This window comes from Schistocerca serialis, chromosome 1, assembly GCF_023864345.2.
Source record: "Schistocerca serialis cubense isolate TAMUIC-IGC-003099 chromosome 1, iqSchSeri2.2, whole genome shotgun sequence".
Taxonomy (NCBI): domain Eukaryota; kingdom Metazoa; phylum Arthropoda; class Insecta; order Orthoptera; family Acrididae; genus Schistocerca; species Schistocerca serialis.
Genome location: NC_064638.1, coordinates 1,141,446,027 through 1,141,469,372, shown reverse-complemented (window position 1 = coordinate 1,141,469,372; position 23,346 = coordinate 1,141,446,027). Strand labels below are relative to the sequence as shown.

General features: G+C 38.5%; 1 protein-coding gene across 1 annotated transcript in view; it reads left to right on the top strand.

Moving 5' to 3' along the window:
- Window positions 1-23,346, top strand: part of LOC126417476 (serine/threonine-protein phosphatase 6 regulatory ankyrin repeat subunit A-like) — a 408,260-nt gene that overhangs the window by 294,380 nt on the left and 90,534 nt on the right. Inside the window, exon 15 of the mRNA XM_050085121.1 lies at window positions 841-942. Coding sequence (XP_049941078.1) covers window positions 841-942 — 102 coding nt within the window. The remainder of the gene's footprint in view (window positions 1-840; window positions 943-23,346) is intronic.

The following is a 23,346-nucleotide window of genomic DNA, read 5'->3' as shown; positions in this document are numbered from 1 at the left end:
TCTTGTATGCAACTTGTGGATAACATTTTTGGTTATCATGTGGATAACATTTTTGGTTATCATCTGATTTACTGCAGATGTCCGTATCATGTTTCATTACACAATATACGTACAAATGTTAAAAATAACACAAATTTCAATTACATTGGTTGCAGAGTTCAGAGTATTAGGTTACAGATAACATCTTGGTCTTGTTGCACTCATCCCAATGATATGGTGAAATCAGTGTGCTAGTTTTATTTATATTTTAAGCAGTGCATCCCATAATTCATATCTTTTGCATATAGGTGTAATTTTGTAACTCTTGACCAACACCATTTGCTGTGGAATTGGTTCATATTAGTGTCCATTCCTGGGAGTATCTAATCTGTTAACCATTGCTCTCCAATTCCAAATGCACCTTCCCAATCCAACAGCTATTGTCCTAGATAGGACGTATCCCATTCATGCTGGCTGGCAATTGCTTACCAGGAAAAGCTATCAGAGTCTTGTCAGCACTGACACTTCATTGTAATGTCATAATACAAGTCACACATTTCTTCCGTGGCAATTTTATAATGATGTCTTGACACCTGGTCTCCAGTTTAACAAGGTGCACACCCATTCACATACACCAGCACACCATACTTTGTTGCAATCATCAGCATTATTCAAATTTCCTGATCTGGCAACCAGTATCGTATGTATTCATTTGAGTAGTAAAATGTCACTGAAGTTTATACCCTTACAGTATATATATCTTTGATTTTTTTTCATGTCCCTCAGGTTTTCCTTCATGATGACAATATGTGAGTGAATGGATGTGATTCTATTATTTACTTGTATCTCTTCATATTTTAGGCCTTGGAAGTGCTACTGGATGCTGGTGCTGATCCAAATATTGTAGATGAATGTGGAGTATCACTGCTCAACATTGTGTCAAGTAAACCTGTGAATACCAAGGTATTGTAATTACATAACAGAAAAAAATGTTTGTTAATTGTTTAATTATATCGGATATGTGATATGGAATTTATTAAATCCCTACATATGACACACATTTCAAGAACACTAAAATAAAATCATTACTTTGAAGTGTTAGCAATACAGACACAAATTTTAAAAAATGCCATAAATGCTGGCTCGCATTGCATAACTAGGAATTCCACTACCTGGCACAGAGAGGAAACTCTGTGTCAATTGAACTATTCTCCTGTTAATCAGGAGGTCATACATATCTCTCAGCGAAAGAAAGCATATAAAAATATGATGTAACAAGATGAAGCATGAATTACTGTCCACAACTAACTTTTCTATTGAATGTTTATAAGGTTGTTGAATCAGAGGTAATATAATTACATGAAAGTACAAGTATTAACTATTCATTTCATTTCATTATGCACATGAAATGTAAACACAACACAAACCCACATGCAGTTATAAAGAATATATAACACACATTCAAATAACTAATAAAATAGAATTAGAATAAAACACTAGTTACAGCACACATTAAAAAAAATGGTCTAAATGCTGGCATTCATAACTAGAAATTCCTCTACATAGAAAAGAGAGAAAATGCTCAGTGGAAGTAGCACTAGCCTTCTATTAAGTGGGAAAGTTATGTCATACAAATATTTGATGAAAGGACTCAAACAATGGAAAATCCAGGATGGAATGTTAACAGTACTATGAAAAGGAAAGTTGCTACTCATCGTATAGTGGAGATGCTGAGTCGCAGATAGGCACAACAAAAAGACTGTCACAAATAAGCTTTTGGCCAACAAAGCCTTTGTCGAAAATAGACAACATGCACACACACACACACACACACACACACACACACACACACACACACACACACACACACACACACACACACACTGCCAGAGACTGCAGTCACATGTGTGTGTGTGTGTGTGTGTGTGTGTGTGTGTGTGTGTGTGTGTGTGTGTCTGTCAGTCATCTATTTTTGGCAAAGTCCTTGTTGGCCAAAACATTATTTGTGACAGTCTTTTTGTTGTGCCTATCTGCAACTCAGCATTTCCGCTATTTGGTGAAAGGAACTATTACAAAATGTGATGAGAGAAATCTAACATAAAATGGCAGTAGTAACAAATTTACACACTCTAAGACAAAAAAGAAAAACATTATGGCACACCGTGAAGGAATTATCTGAATGGAACAGAAATCAATAGATATGATATATACACACACCAATGAGTACAATTTCAGAAAAAAAATTGGTTGATTTATTCAAGAGAATGAGCTTCAAAAATTAAGGAATTTAATAATGTGTTGGTCCACCTCTGACCCTTATGCAAGCAATTATTTAGCTTGACATTGATTGATGAAGGTGTGGGATGTTCTCCTGAGAGATACTGTGCCAAATTCTGTCCAACTGATGTGTTACATTGCCCTACCATGGCCAGTAAGGTCCCCAGATCTCTCCCCAATTGAGAGAGGGCCCTCCATCTAGCTCAGGATTTTGCCAATGTAACATGCCAGTTGGACAGGATTTGGCACAGTATCCCCCAGGAGGACATCCAACAACTCTATCAATCAATGTGAAATGAAATGACTGCTTGTGTAAGTGGCAGAGGTGGACCAATGTGTTATTAATTTGCTCAATTTGTGAAGCTCTTGCTCTTCAATAAATAAAACAGTTCTTCTGAAACTGTGATCATTTATTTGTCTGTATACGAGGGGGGACCCAAAAGAAACCGGACTCCGAGGGCGCTGCCACTCGTAGACGTAGTGCAGGGTTCTCACACTAGATGGTGTTAGTTGAGACCTTCATGAGACAGCTGTGCAGACGGCGTCAGTGTAGAGCTGAATGTGCAAGTGTGGTATTGTGTTTCTCGGACTGTTGGCGGATTACCTCTGCGAAGTCGTTATGCCAACTTTAAAAGAACAAAGAGTGTGTGTGAAATTTTGTTTCCTGCTTAAAAAAACTGCAATGGAGACACACCAAACGCTTCAGGAAGCTTTCCAGGAGGACACTATGAGCCGCACACAGGTTTCCAAGTGGTTTGGGTGCTTTAAACGTGGTGAGACGTGTGTTGAAGACCAAGCTCGTTCTGGACACCCTTCAACATTGCTAAATGAGGAGAACATTGAAAAGGTCCGCCAAAAGATCAACAAGGATCGTAGTCAAACGATCGACCAAATTTCAGCAGAGACAGGAATCAGTTGGAGCTCATGCCAGCAGATTTTGAGTGAAGATTTGCACACAAGACGTGTTGCTGCTAAATTTGTTCCACACCTTCTCATACAGGAGCAAAAAACCATCCGCATGAATGTGTGTCAGGAATTGAAAACAGAGATTGCATGTGATCCAAACTTCTTGAACAAAGTAATTACAGGGGATGAGAGTTGGTGTTACAGGTATGACCCAGAAACCAAGCAAGCATCAAGCCAGTGGAGGACTCCCAACTCTCCCACACCAAAAAAAAGCGAGGCAAGTGAGGTCAAATGTGAAGACAATGATCACTATCTTTTTTGATGTTCGTGAAATTGTGCATCGGGAATTTGTACCCCCTAGCCAGACTGTTAACAAGCACTTTTATGTGGATGTTTTAAGGCGTCTGCGAGAGGATGTGAGGAGGAAATGCCCGGAACTTTGGCAATCAGGTGACTGGTTCCTGCATCACAACGCTTCAGCACACATTGCCTTACGAGTGACCCACTGTTTGACATTTCAGAGGTGGTCTGTCATTCCCCATGCTCTGTATTCGCCAGACCTAGCCCCGTGCAACTTTTTCCTATTTCCACGGATGAAAAAAATGCTAAAAGGGGAGTGTTATGACGATGTGGAGGCGGTAAAAACAGCTTCGCAAAGGGCACTGGACAGTATCAAACTTGAAGGGTTCCAAACATGCTTCCAATGGTGGGAAAAGAGACTTGACAAGTGCATTTCATGTAATGGAGAGTATTTTGAAGGTGACTGAAGTAATTTTGTAAAAAGGTTCATCAATAAATTTTTTATGACAACAATCGGGTTTCCTTTGGGTCCCCCCTTGTATGTACATTACATCTACCAATTTCCATCCAATTTGAATAATTCCTTCGTGGTGCATCCTCTTTTTTCTTTTTTCTTCTTCTTCTACTTCTTCTTCTTTTCTCTTTTTCAGTGTTTCTTGCTGTCATTTGATTGTTGGTTTTTCCAGACTCTAGACTAAACAGTTGTGTTTCTCCTGAGTAACATAACTATGTGTCTTCCCTTTAACCACTTATTATTCTTACAGCATCAAAATTTTTCTGTTTTTGAGCAGGCAAAGGTAACATTGTGTACAAATCTAACGGTAGTCTTTGGTTTATAACTGTGTACAATGATACATGGAACTTAGCCATTGTACCCGCTTTTACTTAATTGAAGTCTTGATACTGAGACACTTCTGTTTGAAGATATTTGCCTAGCTATATAATTTCTTTGCTTTTCCATATCATACAATTCCTGTATGTTCTCTACCAGTGTTAAATGTTTTTTACCAGTGTTAAATGTTTTGTAGCTCTTGCTTCAGTACTGCTACAACTACAAGCAATAAAGCTTGTTCGAGAATTTTCTTGCTTGTATAGCTTTTCACTTTTTAGATTTACTAGCTTTATTTTCATAACTTTCCTTTTTACTGTGCACATTTTCAGATACATTTTTGACACCAATATACCTAATGTATAACTGATGTTTTTGTGGATGTGTTCTGCTACCTTGTAAATGAGCCTGTAGACAGTAAAAATGAGCCTCATCCTATAACATCAGATGTTTGTTATTCAGAATATTGCACTGGCTTCTTCTTGGCCTAAGTTTGCAGTATTTTTCTTTAAATTAGCGTTGGTGCATATTGGTGCATAGTGTAACATTTCTTAATTCATCAAAATCAATATTTTAAATTTCTTTACAATACAGCATTCAAATCTCTGTACACTGTGTGGCCAATGTTTTTGTAAAAGTATTATGAAAAGGTAATCTGCTACTGACCATATGGCATGGATGATAAGTCGCAGATAGACACACCAAAAAGACTATCACAAATGAAGTTTCCAGCCTGTATGGCCTTTGTCGAAAATAGACAACACCTACACATGCATGCATGCATACACACACACACACACACACACACACACACACACACACAAACACAAACACACAGTCATGCACTCAAATGCAACTAACACACACACACACACACACACACACAAACACAAACACAAACACACACTCATGCACCCAAATGCAACTCACACACACACACACACACACACACACGCACGCACACACACACACACACACACACACACACACACACACACACACATGCACCAAAATGCAACACACACACACACACACACACACACACACACACACACACGCACATGACTGCTGTCTCAGTGAACTGTAGCCACAATGTTGTGCGGCTACAGTTCCCTGAGACAATGCAATGTGACTACACTGCAGTGTGGCTACAGTACCCTGAGACAGAAGGGTGTGTGTGTGTCTGTTGTCTATTTCTGATGAAGGCTATATGGGCCGAAAGCTTTATTTGTGACAGTCTTTTTGTTTTGCCTATCTGCGACTCAGCATCTCCACTATATGGCGAGTAGAAACTTTCCTTTTCATAATATTGTTACATTCCATCCTGGACTTTCCAATGTTTTTTAATCTATCTAGAAGTATGTGTAAAGCTGTCCATGATTTCCTCCCAAACCACTTGATCAATTTCAACCAAATTTGGCACACAAACAGCAAACACCACAAGAAAACCACTGTGCAGTTTATAACCTACTAGTATCAATAGCAGCAGAGATATTGGCAACAATGTACTGTTTTGCTCCTGCTTTGTGAACAGGTAGGAGGGGTTGCTCAGGGATAGGGGAACTGGACATAGAGAGTTGTGCAGGAGTACGTAGACAATGGAGGAGCGGGTGGATAGAAAAGCATGGGTGTAAGAGATGGGCACACATGTGGTAAGGATAGGGAGAGAGGGACAAGAATATGATGGACAGATAAGGATATTGATGACAGGATGAATGGGATGGATTGGGAGAATGATGGCAGGAGGAGAGGTGGAGACAGAGAGGAGGTGATGGACAAAGGGAGGGGGAGGTAGGTATGGACAGAGTGATGGAGGAGGAGGAGATGGGCAGAGAGAGAGGGAGGAGGGAGTGGACTGATAGAGGTAGGAGGGTGAGGTGGACAGAGAGACAAAGGAGGTGGACAAAGAGAGGGCATAGGATGAGACTGGCAGAGGGAGAGAGAGGGGAGGGATGAGATGGACAAAGTGAGGAGCAGGATGAGGTGGATAGAGAGAGGGGTAGGAAAAAATAGAGCGGTGAGAGGAGGATATGCACAGTATGCCCCAGTGTTTGTTTCCCTTTTAGTAATGCAATAGGAATGAATGTTACAGCTTAGTGACAACACAATGGATAAATGCACAGCATGTGCTCAGTTTTTTCTACCTCTTTGTAATTATAATAAACAAAAGTTTTACATTTCTTACATTCTATTACCAGTATGTAAGTGTATGCATATCATGCTCAGATTCTTCGAATATAATTTTTTGCACATTTGCTTTCACCAAGGTACAATGAATTTTATCACTTATACTGACAATGTGTCTAAATAAATAGATCGCCAGTGTCAATTGTAGGTGGTATAATACTTTTCGCTCTGCATCCAACATACATTGAGTGCAAAAACTTGTTGTTCATCCAGTCACAATAACTATTTAACAGTGACATTTCTAACATTCACCATTAATCAAATACTTGTAATTTGATAAATCCTTTCTTTACATTTCTTGGTTGTAAAAAGGGCACAATCACTTGCTGACAAGATATCTTCTGACAGCGAGATATCTGAGATAGGAAGAATATGAAACTTTATAATTTCATAACATTTTCTTTCAATATACAATCATTATCAGCTTTTCCATATAAAAGAGAAACAAGTGGTGGAAAATTGCTTAATTAACCAATAGGTATGTGAACATAACATTGGTACCATGCTAGTACCCACTCCAGCCACAAAGCAGAGATATAATACACTCTAATTGCATTTGGAAGGATGACAGTTCAAACCTGTGTCCAGCCTTCCTGATTTAGGTTTTCCATGATTTCCCTGAATCACTTCATGAAAATGCTGGTATGGTTCCTTTGTAATCCAATGGGGCTAATGACCTCACTGTTTGGTCCCCTCCCCAAAATCAACCAACCAACCCATTAGAGATATTTTATTCCCTCATGAGTGAGAACCCTCCATACATTTTCAGACCTATGTCATGCAATATCTATGAGTATTATGATACAACTTATTTATTATTTCAATAAAAATAAGATTTGTCATCTGCCCTAAGAGACACTATGCATGGTACACTGGATATCTCATATAAATATCAGTTACAAATGTTGCAAGTTATACAAAAGCTATTATTTTCTTGGTTCACTGTGACCCCAGTGAAGCAACATTGACCTCTACCTATTTGTACCAAGACTTCATAATACAGTGGCAGCAGCCCCATTTATTAATTGCATCATGCAGTTGCCAGTTCTCCAATACTTAATAAGACAAAAACTAAAGCATGGTTCCTTTGTAAGTTAACCTATTGCCGTCGCCATGGCTAGAACACTAGGGGTCAAGTAACCCCACAAACTAGAGTATTACTTAATTGACTAGAAACTGCAAACTGATATAATTACATGTGCTTTTCTCCTGTAGTTTACCCAGAAGTTCTTATAATTCATATTATTACCATTATTTAAACAGTAGAAATACTGTTTCCTTATGCTAACAATTCTCATTTTGCTGTTTAACAACAGTTCTTGTGGTATCTTCTAGATAGGGCAACAATAAAATTCACTGTGCCTGCTGATTCTTTGACTGTTACTGCAACACTGTCTTAGAATTGAGCACAAAAAGTGTTTTAGGCATGACAAATATTAAACTTTTAAATTAGCTTTGATTCCATGGAAATAATTGTGCCCTGTGGTTTTGATGTAATCCAGGACAGAAGGAAGGTCAGCACTGGCTGTAATTTTGTATGTATATTATTGCAGTTCTAGATTTCAGCTGACAGTGCAGCTATCACAGTATCTTATAGGTATCATGAAGACTTTTTTTTTTTGCCTGCACTTGACATTGGTGTTGGCATTACCAAAGAGGTCTTCTGTAATACAATAATACAATATGCATCAGTCAGTTAGAGGGAAGCAAAGAAAGTGTATTGGCATGTTTACCCAACATAGATCTCAAGTTGCAGCAGCGCATGTTGAATAGATTTTGTGTTCTTCTTAAAACAACTTAATAAAAATCTTCAGAAATGTTGCAGTAATCCTACATGGAGCAAACCATGGGGAAAACACAAGTTTTTGAGTGGCATAAACGATTTCAGGAGGGTGAAAATGACCTTGCAGATGCTCCACACCCTGGAAGGTCCCCAACTTCAAAGACCGAAACCAATGTGAATGCAACTGATTTCATGTTGCGGGAAAGCTGTTGTTTAACTTTAACAAGGATTACAGAGATTATCAATACTTCCTACAGATCAGCTGAAGACATTATACAAAATGTTCTAAGGTATAGAAAAGTTGCAGCAAAGTGGGTGCCTCGTATGGTCAGTGATAAGCAGAAAGCTCACCATTTGAAGGTGTGTCAACAACAGAAGGGACGGTTTCAGCAAGAAACATATTTTTTGGACAAAGTCATCACATGTGACAAATCCTGGTTTCATCATCGTGACCCAGAGACAAAACAGGACAGTGCCCAATGGAAACATCCTTTGAGCAAAGACCCAAAAAGGCCAAAGTTCAGCCAGTTGCAGGAAAGGTCATATATCTTGTCTTCTTTGATAAGCAAGGCATTGTGTTTGATCATGTGGTGGATGAATGGTGTACTGTTACTGTGAACTACTATTGTGACATATTGAAGTGGCCATTAAGGTGGAAAGTTGCAACAGAAAGACCACATCTTGCTCAAATAAGATTGATCCTTCATCAGGATAATACACCAGCTCATCTTGCCATCAATACTCAAGAAAGAATCACTGAATTAGTCATTGAAGTGATGCCACATCCACCTTATTTACCAGGGTGGGCACCATGTAACTTCCATCTATTTCCCACAATGAAAAAAGAGCTTCAGGGTCATTGTTTTCAGAGTGTCCCAGAGTTGAACAATCAAATTTAAGGTATACTCAACAGACTATCAGAAACGGGCTTCAGGAAGTGTTTTGAACATCGTACTAAATGCTGGCATTGTTGTACTATGTCTGAGGGAGATAACTTTGGAGGTCTGTAATGGAATGTGAATAAAGGTGAGCAGTAGTTTCCAGTAAATAAATAATTCCAGTTAATTTTTGACACCCCATCTGCAATAAAGTACAGATGGCATTATAACAGATGCTGACCTCCTTTCTGTTCTAAACTTTTAGATGAAACAGAAGCAGTCATAAGGAGGACCCACACGATGTGACATCAGAATGAGAAAGTGGCACTTAAATCAGTTTTATGCAGATGCTCGAAAGGAAGAGGGAGAAGGCAAATTCTGGAAATTTGGCACTAAAGAGAAATATTGCAAATCTAAACACTTATAACCCATCACACCCCACACCTGAGGATCCCCATCTTTGAGTAACTCTTACCATCAAGGTACAGAGGATTGGTGTTAATCGTCATACAGAATGATTGACTTGGGTCGTGCTTCCAAGAGCCCCTAAAAAGATGATTCCAAACCATGTGACTAAAAAATTCATGAATCTATGATACCGTATTTACTCGAATATAAGCCGCACTCGAATCTAAGCCGCACCTGAAAAATGAGACTCGAAATCAAGGAAAAAAATTTCCCCGAATCTAAGCCGCACCTGAAATTTGAGACTTGAAATTCAAGGGGAGAGAAAAGTTTTAGGCCGCACCTCCAAATCGAAACCAAGTTGGTCCATTGTAATATGAGACAAAATTTAGGTTGAACGAATGACGATACAGCTACAGTAGTTTGGTTCGAGTCGTAAACTTAACAGTTAAGCTTTACCAGGTAGCCATTGCTTTGCGTCAGGCGCTCCGTCCTTATTTATACGGGTATCCTTCCTTTTTCATGTGCTTCGTGTGGTTTGAATTGATTGCTTATTTTTCTTTGATCTGATAAGTGCCGATCTCTTTGTTATAGGTGTTTATGTCACTCTAAGCTGAAAATGCATTATTGTACTGTATCACGCATTGTTTGTCACATTCTGATGATGTGTGTTTACGACCTGTCGCCGCTCGCGGCATGGCTCACTTTTGTGCACGCTACTGCTACTTACAATAAAAAAAAAGAGAGGAATCGTCTCATTAGCGAAACAATGGCAAGAGACTGCTATTTGTTGTTACTTGCACTGATGGTTTCTTTGATAATGATCAACAAGCACCAAATAATAGACTGTGTGTGATAGAAGATGTTCTGAATTAGAGTTTAGCAAAAATTTTTCTCTGTTAGAAAATCTTTGCTGACGCCTCGTTAGTACGTTACATTCTGCACAGAAATTAGAGTCATCTTAGATTTAAAAATCTAGTCAATTGCCATGCTTCATTTCTGATTGTATCACTATTAGGCATAAGAATAATACGAATATAAACACGACACGCTATGTATATTCGTCCGCGTTTGCTGTTGTCTCACTCTAGTTTTGTAGTTTATTAGACAGACAGGGTTTAAATGAGATAGCAGCAGAAAAGAATGCATGGCAAAATGTTTATATTCATATTATTCTTATGGTGAAGAGAATACTGCATGTGATTCACAATTCATAAAAGTTCCTATTAGCAACCATCTCTTCTCAAAGGTAGGAAAAAATTCAGAACGTAGAGTTGGCCATATTGACAAACATCCCAAACAGTCTTGCCAGTCAGATTTTCGTAGTACATTGAAATGATGCTACTTTCGAAGATGAACAATACGGAATTTGTATTTACTTTGTTGGATAATGTATGAAAATGCAGTGGTCCAAACTCGCGGCGGAGAAAAAAATCTCGTCTTCCACCTTTTTTTTTTAAATTTATTTACCGACGCAGAGGTTTTGGCGCCAGTATTTATCTTTGTGCCTGCAAAGCATGCCTGTGTAGCGCTACATATATTCGACGGCAGAAGTTAGTTGTGGCGGCACCTACCAACATTTTTCAGAACTTCTGCTTACTTTGCACTCGATTCTAAGCCGCAGGCGGGTTTTTGGATTACAAAAACTGGGAAAAAAGTACGGCTTAGATTCGAGTAAATACGGTAACTTCAGATATTCCTCCTTCACAATGGTCCACCTAAAACTAATTATTGGCCTTTTTCTTGCCTATCACAAATTAAATAAACTCTCTGCATATATTTAAATACATTCAAATGACTACAATCAGGAACTCGGTTTCCCCAGGCAACCCAATCTTCCCCTTGATCAGTAACAAAAGGTATAAAATCACTTTTTTGAACATAAAGCAATGGCTAGTATGTGACCTGCAAAAGTTAGAAAATAAACAGGGGGGAGGAGGAAGGCTGGGAACTGGCAGCTGGTAGGAGGACAGGGAGAAAGGGAACGTGATCTGACAGTTTTAACATCAACACCAAAAACAGGTATCTACCATTGCCAGAGTTAAGTGAGAAGAGCCCTAGGTAGAATGTGGAGTAGGAAATGTGCAGCACACTTCAACTGAGGCCAAGAAGCCTAGGAATGTACAAAGTCTTAGGAAGAAGAAAGTGCTGTTGCTAGGGAGTAGCCATGGGCGACGTGTAGACCCTTAGTTACAGGAAAGTTTAGGGGCAGTGTACCAGGCCACCAGTATCTTCAAGCCAGATGCAGGGCTAACTCATGTGATAGAGGACCTAAGGTCTTTATGTAAGGAATTTACAAAAGAGGACCATGTAGTGATAGTGGGTGGGGTGGGAAACAGTTTGGACAGGGATGGGGCATATGACATAGGTGGTGACCTGGACAAGATACCTTCCCTGACTCATGGCACAAATGTAAACTATGTTGAGCTGTTCCAGCATCATGGTCGACCAAACCTTGATGGAGCTGTGAGGTGAATCAATGTGGGGTTATGGATGGCTCTGAGGACACCCAACTTTGCTCATGTTTCTCTGGTGCCCATCGGGACTATCAGTTGATGGGGTTTCACTAGGCATGGCCTACACCTAAGCAGGACTGGGAAGGGAAGATTGGTACAGCTGATTCATAAAAGTATAGGGGGTGGATCTCTGGCCACTCATGGTCAAATACCTTTTGTCATAGGTAGGAAAAGTAGGTCTTTCTTAGAATAAATCCAGACAACAGGTTCCCCTGCCTAAAGAGTATCTCCAGCAGTTTAAAAAATACTCAAACAGTCCCTCACAAGACAGAGTTTTAGCTGGCCGGAGTGGCCAAGTGGTTCTAGGTGCTACAGTCTGGAAATGCGTGACCACTATGGTCGCAGGTTCGAATCCTGCCTCAGGCAGGTTAGTTAGGTTTAAGTAGTTCTACGTTCTAGGGGACTGATGACCTCAGAAGTTAAGTCCCATAGTGCTCAGAGCCATTTGAACCATTTTTGAACAGATTTTAACACTTCAAATATCACATATACCAGATGTCACAAAGAAAAACAAACCATTGGAAAGAGTAACATGGGGCATTCCACAAACTTAACAATCCTCCATCAAAACATGCAGTCAATAAAAAATAAAATACAACTATTAGAAGTTGAGCTCCAATCTTTGAACTGCACAGGAGTTTGTATTACTGAGCACTGGTGTAGAGACACACAAATCCAACATGTAGTATTGTCATTGTATGAAAAGGCAAACTCTTACTGCAGAACTACTTCAAGGGGTAGACGATCATGCATTTATATCAGAAAAGGAACACAGTTCAAATCAAGACATGACCTCAGTACAGTAAATGAAGTCAAACACTTTGAAATATCAGCTATTGAATTAATAGGGCTTGATATCACCAAGAAATTAGTCATTTTATGTGTGTATAGATCTCCCAGTGGCAATGTGGACACTTTTTTCAATAAATTAACGGAAGTTCTAGATAAAGTCTCAAGTACAAAGGTCAGCATAATTCTGTGTGGGGACATTAACATCAACACTAATATCATAAATGAGTCCAGCAGCACTTTCATAAACATCCTTCAAAGTTTTGACATGTCCCTATTGGTCAATAGTGCAACAAGGGTTACCACAATGACTGCATCAGTAATTGACCATGTGGCCACAAATATGGACAGGGAAAAATGTGAAATAGCTGTAAAAGATCTTGGACTATCAGATCATCTCTGTCAAATAACAACAATAAAATCAGGCATTGAATCATTCCCTGAACTACAAGCCTACAAACTACATCTATCAGAAATCAGAATAAAAGATTTTTCAAAAGAGCTAGAAAAACAAAGCTGGGATGTAGTGTATAAGCAAACCAATCTGAATATGAAATTCTCTAAATTCTCCACATTGTTTAAATTGAATTTTGAAAAGGCATTTCCAAAAGTAAGCATCTCTGTATCAACTTATCACAAAAACAGATGGATAAAAGCAGGTATTAAGAAGTCCTCCCAAACACTTAAACACCTCAGTTCCATGAAAAAGGTCCACAATGATCCAGAATTCTTAAATTTCTATCATAGATACAAAAAGATCTATAGGAAGCTGCTGATTGCTGAAAAAAAGACATTCAATGACAAAATAATATATAATGCAGAGAACAAAGGCAAAACATTTTGGGATGTTATAAAAAAGGAAATGGGGAGAGGCAAACAAATGCAGAATAACATACTGCTAATGGAGGGGGATAAGGTAATAAATGAACCACAACATAAATGAGCATTTTTCAAATATTGCTGAGAAGTTACAGCAACAATTCCCCAAAACAAATATAACATCTGCAAATAATGTTGCACTAAATACAATGATGTTAGTTCCAACCGCAGAGAATGAAGTTAAAGACTAAAAAATAAAAAGTCAATAGGCTGAGATGAAGTACCAATATGTGTACTGAAATAATGCATAGGGATTATACAAGACCCCTTAACAAATATAATAAATGAATCCTTCACATCAGGGACATTTCCAGAGCAGTTAAAACAGGCAAGAGTTGTACCTTTGCTTAAGAAAGGTAATGCAGAAGACATGGAAAATTACTGGCCCATTTCCCTGCTGTCATCATTCTCAAAAATAATACAAGCAATTATGAAAGACAGATTAATGAATTACCTGAATAAATACAATCTTTTAAGCAGATCACAGTTTGGCAAAATATGGAGTCAATCATAATAGAATTCATGAAAGTTGTACTTCATGCTCTTGATAAAAATGATTGTGACAGGCATATTTTTGGATCTTCCTAAGGCATTTGAAACAGTCAACCACAAGATCCTATTAAATAAATTAGAGGTATTAGGAATAAGAGGGGTAGCTAATGACTGGTTTAGATCATACCTAACAGATAGGGTACAAAGAGTAGAGATAACACATACTTCAAATAGATCTAAATGTTTAGTAAAACACTTATCAGAATCAAAATACATCAATATAGAGGTTCTGCAAGGTAGCATATTATGACCAATACTGTTCCTGGTATGCATCAATGACTTTCCCAGTAGTGTTGCTCATGGTGAAAATAATTCTCTTTGCTGGTAACAGCAATATTATAGTCACTGAGAAAACAAGAGAACTCCTTGCCAAGAAAGAAAATGAAACCCTCACGGAAGTTTGTGGTTGGTCAATGAGCGATAAAGTGACATTGAAAATAAAGAAAACTAATGCCATGAATTTCAGTTTGAAGAGGAAAAATGACTATGTTAAATTAAATGTAGATGCACCTCTATAGAGTGTGTAACAAAAGCAAAATTTCCAGGAATGAATATTGATTCGCAGTTGAAGTGGTGTGAACGCACAAAGGTACTTGCAAATAGAATGTCATCAGCATGTTATGCCCTTAGAATCCTATCATCAGTGTGTAATATACAGTGTCTTTTAGTTACATATTATTCATATCTACACTCAATTATTAGCTATGGCATTCTTTTTTGGGGAACAAACACACAAAATATGAACACAATTTTCAAGCTCCAGAAAAGAGCCATAATAATAATACCCAAAAAACTAGTCATTGTAAAGATCTCTTCAAAACACTAGGGATTTTAACTGCTCCAGTCAGCTGTACACATCAAATATAACATTGGTAATTACTGCACAAACAGCTCTGTTCATGACCATGCAACAAGAGATAAACTCAACTTACATTTACCAAGAAAAAATAAACATAAACCTCAAAACAACATTTTCTACCAAGGAATAAAACTGTAAAATAAATTACCAAAAGAGATGAAAGAAATTGCAAAAATACACTTATTTAAAAAGGCAGCTAAAAAGTACCTGTTATGCAATACTTTTTGTACATTGAAGGATAAAACAGAGTAGGCATTTGATAAAATAAAGTTTTTACAAATAAATAATAATAATAATGATTATAAAACATCCAACATTCCTCATGAAACCTTCACTTTATGCTTTTTTCCCTTCCTGTATTAAATTAGTTGGATGGTAGCATTATCTGGTTGGCAGTTTTCATGTAGCCATGGCGCTACACAGCTGTCACACAGACACTTACTTGCCCAAGATATGAATGTTAGATTCATTCATCCACCCATGGACATTGCAAGTATCATTGCTGGTGCTCATTTGTACATATATTTTGCAAAATAGGCACTGTAGCAATATTTGATCAGTGATTAACATTGTCGATTTACATTACCAACTAAAGTTTCATCTTAGGTAAGGTATTTCATATTACTCACCACATTTCTTGCATTTTTTATTGTGTCACATTTTAATATTTCCCTGTTATGCCTATAGAATTTTTTTTAAATTTAAATATGGTGACTTAGCTATAAAAAAAAGTGATGATGTGTAGGGCCTAATGATGTTACATATCGCATAATGGAGATTCAAGTACTGAATGTATTTTTTGCGGTTCACTTCTTATATGAAATCTTCTGTGATTTTATATCTGAAGATGACTAAATAATGAGTTCAAGATCGTAATCAGTAAAGAAAATATGATTTTTATCCACACATGTAGGTGAGTATCCAATCCACATAGAGTTGCAATTCAGTTCCTGAATTGACAATGTCTGCTGACCTGTGCATTAATCCAGGATCTGCAAATTTCCTGGAGATTTCTTCAGAATCCACTGAAAACCTACATTAATTCAGGACCTGGAGAATTCCTGTGGCTGCAAGAATTTCCTCAGGATCCACTGACATCTTGATTTGTCCTTGATGGATGATTTTTCTTTTTCTCCTGCTCTCTTCATTGGTGTCCTGTACTAGCCAGACATGATGCAGCATTCCTCTTTTTGGTGTTGGTGCTTAATGCAGTGTTTATTGATTAATGGGCCCTGCACTTCAAGGAAGGTCAATGAACCACCACATCTCTGGAAATGTTTCATAAGAGAGTTTATTTTCCATTATTCTTATAAGAAAATATTAGCTCTCTTTTTAGCTTCAAAGTAATCTTTTCATAAATATCCAAGTTCAGCTGATGAGTTGAGAACAAGGTTAATTATTTTCAGTTGTATAACCAAACTTGGAATAAAGGTAACAACTTGCCAAATCGTAAGACACTGAACTGTCAAGAGGCTCATAAAACATACACACACATCAACACAGCTACAACACACAATGTCAGGACTGCAGTTCTCCAGCTTGACTGGGATGAGGGGTTGTGTCAGTTGGAGGAAGGTGGTGAGTGAAAGAGTGGGTTGTTGAAGGGTAGCTGATGGTTCAGAATGAAACAGCAGGGCTGTGAAATAGGAATTGGGGGAGGGATAGGAAGCTGGTGCAAGGGATAAGAATTTGACACAGGGGCACTGGCACCAGTGAATTTGTGCAGTGCCTGATGGGGATGACATGGAGAAGCGGATTGGAAGAGGTGACAGAAAAAAGGAAGGGGAAACTGAGGAATAGGATGTGGGTGCAGAATGAGTGAGGTTAGGGTCCTTGGGTGGGTGGAGGTGAATGTTGGGCATGGAGTCAGGGGAGATTAAAACCAGGAAGATTACAGGAATTGATGATGTAGATGTGTAGCTCGAAAAAACTGGTGTTGTGAGAGGGAGAGACAGCAGGTGCATGGCACAGGAATTGAACACAAAGGCATCAGGGCTTGTAAGTCCGTGTAGTGCTAGATGACAGTGACATGGAGGAGTTGATTGGTGGGAGGTGAGAGAACAGAGGAAGGGGAAACACCCACATTTCTATCATGTACCATTGCTGCCTTTCTCTGAATCATCAACCATCCATCCCCATATTTATTGAGTTGTTATCTTTACCCCCAAATTATTTACTTTCTGTCAGAATCTACCAGAACACAGATGCCTAGCATTAAACATTATATTCTCAAAGTTTAGCAATGTCTGTAAATAATACTGCATGAATTATATTTAGTACATTCATTTTAATTAATTCCAAAGCTTTCGGGTTCCAGAACATAATTATTTAATATTCTTGAAATTTAAAAAAAACCATGTAATTCCCTTGCATTTCTTTGCTAATAAAACTTCTCAGATCAAATTGTATTGGCCATCTGATGTGTTTATAAATTGCTCTCTTGCAGTTTTCAATACAAACATAGTCATTGTGAAAGGACGATACATGCCATCAATCAGTTCTTAATAGATGTTCAATATTTTTATTATATTAATTGCAGGCTCAGTCATAAAGTGTTTGATTTTAATTATTGTAATACATCATAACAAAGCTTTTGACAATATGGACCCCATCTTCTCACGATCATTGACCATTGGCTAAAATGATTGTCAGCACTGTACAGGTCCACATCACAGAGGAGTATGCTGCTGATTTGTCACAATCAATTAAATTTCACATGAAATAGAAGATAACTTGAGAACAGAGCTAATACAAATCTACTGAAATAAAATTTACCTGATATCACAAAGGTGGGGAAGAAATCAGTGTTATTGTCAATCATAACTTTCCCCACATAACTTAATCATAGTTAATACTTGGTTCAAGAATCATGAAAGAAGGTTGTATACATGGAAGAATCCTGGAGATACTAGAAGGTATCAGATAGATCATATAATGGTAAGACAGAGATTTGGGAACCAGGTTTTAAATTGTAAGACATTTCCAGGGGCAGATGTGGACTCTGACCACAATCTATTGGTTATGACCTGTAGATTAAAACTGAAGAAACTGCAAAAAGGTGGGAATTTAAGGACATGGGACCTGGATAAACTGACTAAACCAGAGGTTGTACAGAGTTTCAGGGAGTATGGAGTATAGCTGAGACTACAGGATTGTTGGCTAAACAGCCTTATGGTACTCTTGTTCCAAGCATGCCATTTGTTTCGACTACGAGAAGAAAGAAGAAGTTAAATGCTGATGAGTACCTCTTTTTATGGGCTAAAGTCGGCAATGGCAACTGTAAAATAAAGATCAATGGTGATTGTATGATTTATTATAGACAATAAAGTGTGCCACAGCAATGCCTCTGCGACGTGGTTACCGTCGTCACTGGCGGCACAGTGTACCTGTGTAACGCAGGTTGAAGGCGATTGGTATTGACTTGGCTGGGCAGTTTAATAAACAGCAATTGATTGGAGGTCAAAATGTTTTCCGTGGACTCCATCTAAACTTTACCTGTGATGTACAAACAGTGTTTGGAGGCAGTACCTGGCTGACACTTGCTGTATGGGGCAATCAAGCAGGTTATGGTGGCCTTGAAGCATTTCCAGATGCAAACATTTTGGCTTGGAAGACTTGGAGTATTTCTGAGGCTACAGGACCGTTGGCTAAACAGCCTTATGGTACTCTTGTTCCAAGCACGCCATTTGTTTTGACTACGAGAAGGAAGAAGAAGTTAAATGCTGATGAGTACCTCTTGTTATGGGCTAAAGTCAGCAATGGCAGCTGTAAAATAAAGGGAACAATTGACAGGAGTGGGGGGAAGAAATACAGTAGAAGAAGAATGGGTAGCTCTGAGGGATGAAGTAGTGAAGGCAGCAGAGGATCAAGTAGGTAAAAAAATGAGGGCTAGTAGAAATCCTTGGGTAACAGAAAAAATATTGAATTTAATTGATGAAAGGAGAAAATGTAAAAATGCAGTAAATGGAGCAGGCAAAAAGGAATACAAACGTCTCAAAAATGAGATCAACAGGAAGTGCAAAATGGCTGAGCAGGGGTGGCTAGAGGACAAATGTAAGGATGTAGAGGCTTATCTCACTAGGGGTAAGATAGATACTGCCTACAGGAAAATTAAAGAGACCTTTGGAGAAAAGAGAACCACTTGTATGAATATCAAGAGCTCAGATGGAAACCCAGTTCTAAGCAAAGAAGGGAAAGCAGAAAGGTGGAAGGAGTATATAGAGGGTCTATACAAGGGTGACATACTTGAGGACAATATTATGGAAATGGAAGAGGATGTAGATGAAGATGAAATGGGAGATACAATACTGCGTGAAGAGTTTGACAGAGCACTGAAAGACCTGAGTCGAAACAAGGCCCCGGGAGTAGACAACATACCATTAGAACTACTGACGGCCTTGGGAGAGCCAGTCCTGACAAAACTCTACCATCTGGTGAGCAAGATGTAAGAGACAGGCGAAATACCCTCAGACTTCAAGAAGAATATGGTAATTCCAATCCCAAAGAAAGCAGGTGTCGACAGATGTGAAAATTACCGAACTATCAGTTTAATAAGTCACAGCTGCAAAATACTAACATGAATTCCTTACAGACGAATGGAAAAAGTGGTGGAAGCTGACCTCAGGGAAGATCAGTTTGGATTCCGTAGAAATATTGGAACATGTGAGGCAGTACTGACCTTACAACTTATCTTAAAAGAAAGATTAAGGAAAGGCAAACCTACATTTCTAGCATTTGTAGACTTAGAGAAAGCTTTTGACAATGTTGACTGGAATACTCTCTTTCAAATTCTAAAGGTGGCAGGGGTAAAATACAGGGAGCGAAAGGCTATTTACAATTTGTACAGAAACCAGATGGCAGTTATAAGAGTCGAGGGGCATTAAAGGGAAGCAGTGGTTTGGAAGGAAGTGAGACAGGGTTGTAGCCTCTCCCCGATATTATTCAATCTGTATATTGAGCAAGCAGTAAAACAAACAAAAGAAAAATTCAGAGTTGGTATTAAAATCCATGGAGAAGAAATAAAAATTTTGAGGTTCGCTGATGACATTGTAATTATGTCAGAGACAGCAAAAGACTTGGAAGAGCAGTTGAATGGAATGGACAGTGTCTTGAAAGGAGGATATAAGATGAACATCAACAAAAGCGAAACGAGGATAATGGAATGTAGTCGAATTAAGTCGGGTGATGCTGAGGGAATTAGATTAGGAAATGAGACACTTAAAGTAGTAATGGAGTTTTGCTATTTGGGGAGCAAAATAACTGATGATGGTCTTAGTAGAGAGGATATAAAATGTAGACTGGCAATGGCAAGGAAAGTGTTTCTGAAGAAGAGAAATTTGTTAACATTGACTATAGATTTAAATGTCAGGAATTCTTTTGTTAAAGTACTTGTATGGAGTGTAGCCATGTATGGAAGTGAAACATGGACGATAAATAGTTTAGTCAAGAAGAGAATAGAAGCTTTCGAAATGTGATGCTACAGAAGAATGCTGAACATCAGATGGGTAGATCACATAACTAACCAAAAGGTATTGAATAGGATTGGGGAAAAAAGAAGTTTGTGGCACAACTTGACTAGAAGAAGGGATCGGTTGGTAGGACATGTTCTGAGGCATCGAGGGATCACCAATTTAGTATTGGAGGGCAGCATGGAGGGTAAAAATCGTAGAGGGAGACCAAGAGATGAATACACCAAGCAGATTCAGAAGGATGTAGGTTGCAGTAGGTACTGGGAGATGAAGAAGCTTGCACAGGATAGGGTAGCATGGAGAGCTGCATCATATGCTGTTCCAAGATGGCCGCCGAGTAAGTGATGCCAGAAACTATTTCCAGGAAGTTAAGTGATTTAGACAGGAATATAATTTAGTTTAACGTCAACAATGAATTAAATACGTGCATTAGTGTATGGTTGAGTCTTGCCGTTAAAGGTTTGACTTTTCTTTACGTATTTTTTCAGAAAACACGAAAAGATCGTAACTTTGCGAAGTCACGCATAGGCTTAAATTTTGTAAACGTGTTTGTTTCTTGTTTCACGGTAATTTAACTAGTTTCTCAGTAACAAATAAGTAAACTATCGTAAATAGCATATAACTTCATTGTTTTAATACAGATTTCAGGAAAACAGCGTAACTTTATATCAGAAACTTGCTTATATACATTTGTGAATAGGCTTAATTCTTGTAACGTCTTGTTTGATTTTCGATAATTTAATTGCTTTATTCTAGCTAAAGTATTATTTTTGCCATGAGTGAGAAGTGCCTGACTTGCCATAGAATTGTTAGTTCCGGGGTTTGGTGTGATGGATGCAGTAGTTTGTTTACCGGGGGGAATGCAGTGGCGTGGGTGTCAGGAAAGTGGATCAGGCTCATCAGTGGTTATGTAGGATTTGCAGCAGAGATAGGAAGATAGTGGAACAGGAGGGGAAAATTGCTGCCCTTCAGGCTGAGCTAGATCAGGCTAGGGAAGATCTGGACAGGTTAAGGAGGGAGAAGGGCAAAGAGAGGTGGGAAGTGGCAACGAGTAACAGAAGGAACAGGCCTAGAACTAAGTCTGACAGTTTTGTGGTGAATGTCAAAAATAAGTTTGACCTATTGCTTCAGTTAGAAACTGATGAGCCTCAAGCAGAGGTAGGTGTAGACAGGACACAACAAACTTTCAAGAGGAAATTGAAAAAGAATGTAGGAAAGTAATCGAAAAGAAAGAAAGTTTTGTTGTTAGGCAGTTCTCATGCCAGAGGTGTAGGCCACCTTCTGCAGGAGGAATTAGGACCAGAATACCAGGTCACAAATTTTTTCAAACCAAGTGCTAGTCTGGATCACGTGACAGAGGATTTAGGTTCACTCTGTAAAGGATTTACCAGGGAAGACACCGTGGTTATTGTGGGAGGGCCAGGGAACAGCATCGACAGAGATCCTGGGTACAGTATAGGGTATGACCTGGTAAAGATTGCGTCGGCATCAAGACACACCAATGTTGAATTTGTATCTGTCCTGAGACGCCATGACCGGCCTCATTTGAACTCTTCTGTTGGGGGAGTTAATTTGGAGTTGGAACGGCTGCTTGGGTCGGGTGTGAGGGCTCATATTGGTGTGGTTCCTGTTGATTCTCTCAGTAGGTGGGACTATACCAGACACAGCCTACATCTCAACAGAAAAGGGAAGGGGAAACTGGCTGGGGTAATAGCAGGAAATTTAAAGGGGGGAGGCACTGCCATGAAAGGTAAAATACCAGTGGTTACAGGTGTTGGAGCAGCACCTTTTTTAGGATAGGTAAGACAGAAAGATGTCAAGTTCCACTAGAGGTCAGGATTGAAACAAATCTTGAGTTTAGGAAAGAAATTAAAGAGCACAATTCTAGCACATTGGATCACCAATCACAGCAGTCAATTATAAATTTTCACCAATCACCAGAAATTTTATCTCCACCAAGCTGTATCTCAGTCCTAGGTAATTACATTGATGAATTAAAGTCACCCAACCCAGTTGACATAATCTGCCTGTCTGAGCACCGTGTGAACACTGGTATAGGAACTAGGCCTAAGCACAATGAGAAACTCAGACAGGAGAGTACTGCAAATGTTTGAATAAGGAAAGGTTCTCATAAAAGTATAATTAAAAATAATGTAAGTATATTTCATCAAAATATTGGGAGTTTAAAGAATAAAGTAGATGAGCTTCTGGTTTGTTTAGAAGATTTAGAAGCTGAGAATGAAATAGATATACTATGCCTGTCTGAGCATCACATTGTACTGATATGGATAAGGTAAATGTAAGTGGTTATAAGCTCTCTGCACATGTAATGAGAGAAAATATGGAGAAAGGAGGAGTTGCCATATATGTCAAAAGTTATCATTGTGCAAAAAGTATAGAAACAAAAAAGTTTTGTGTAGAGAAACATATAGAAGCATGTGCCTGTGAGCTTAAATTAAATAAAGGCACATTTATAATTGTAACTGTATATAGGTCCCCATCAGGAAATTTTCATCTATTTCTGAAAAATTTGGACTCCTTGTTGTGCTATCTGTCAGACAGGGGGAAGCAAATTATTATTTGTGGGGACTTCAATGTAGATTCTCTGAAAGAGGTTAATAGGAAAAATGACCTTGAAGTATTACTCGGTTCTTTCAATTTGACACCCGTTATTGATTTTCCTACTCGGGTGGTAAAGGATACCAGCTCACTGATAGATAACTTCTTTATAGACCAAGA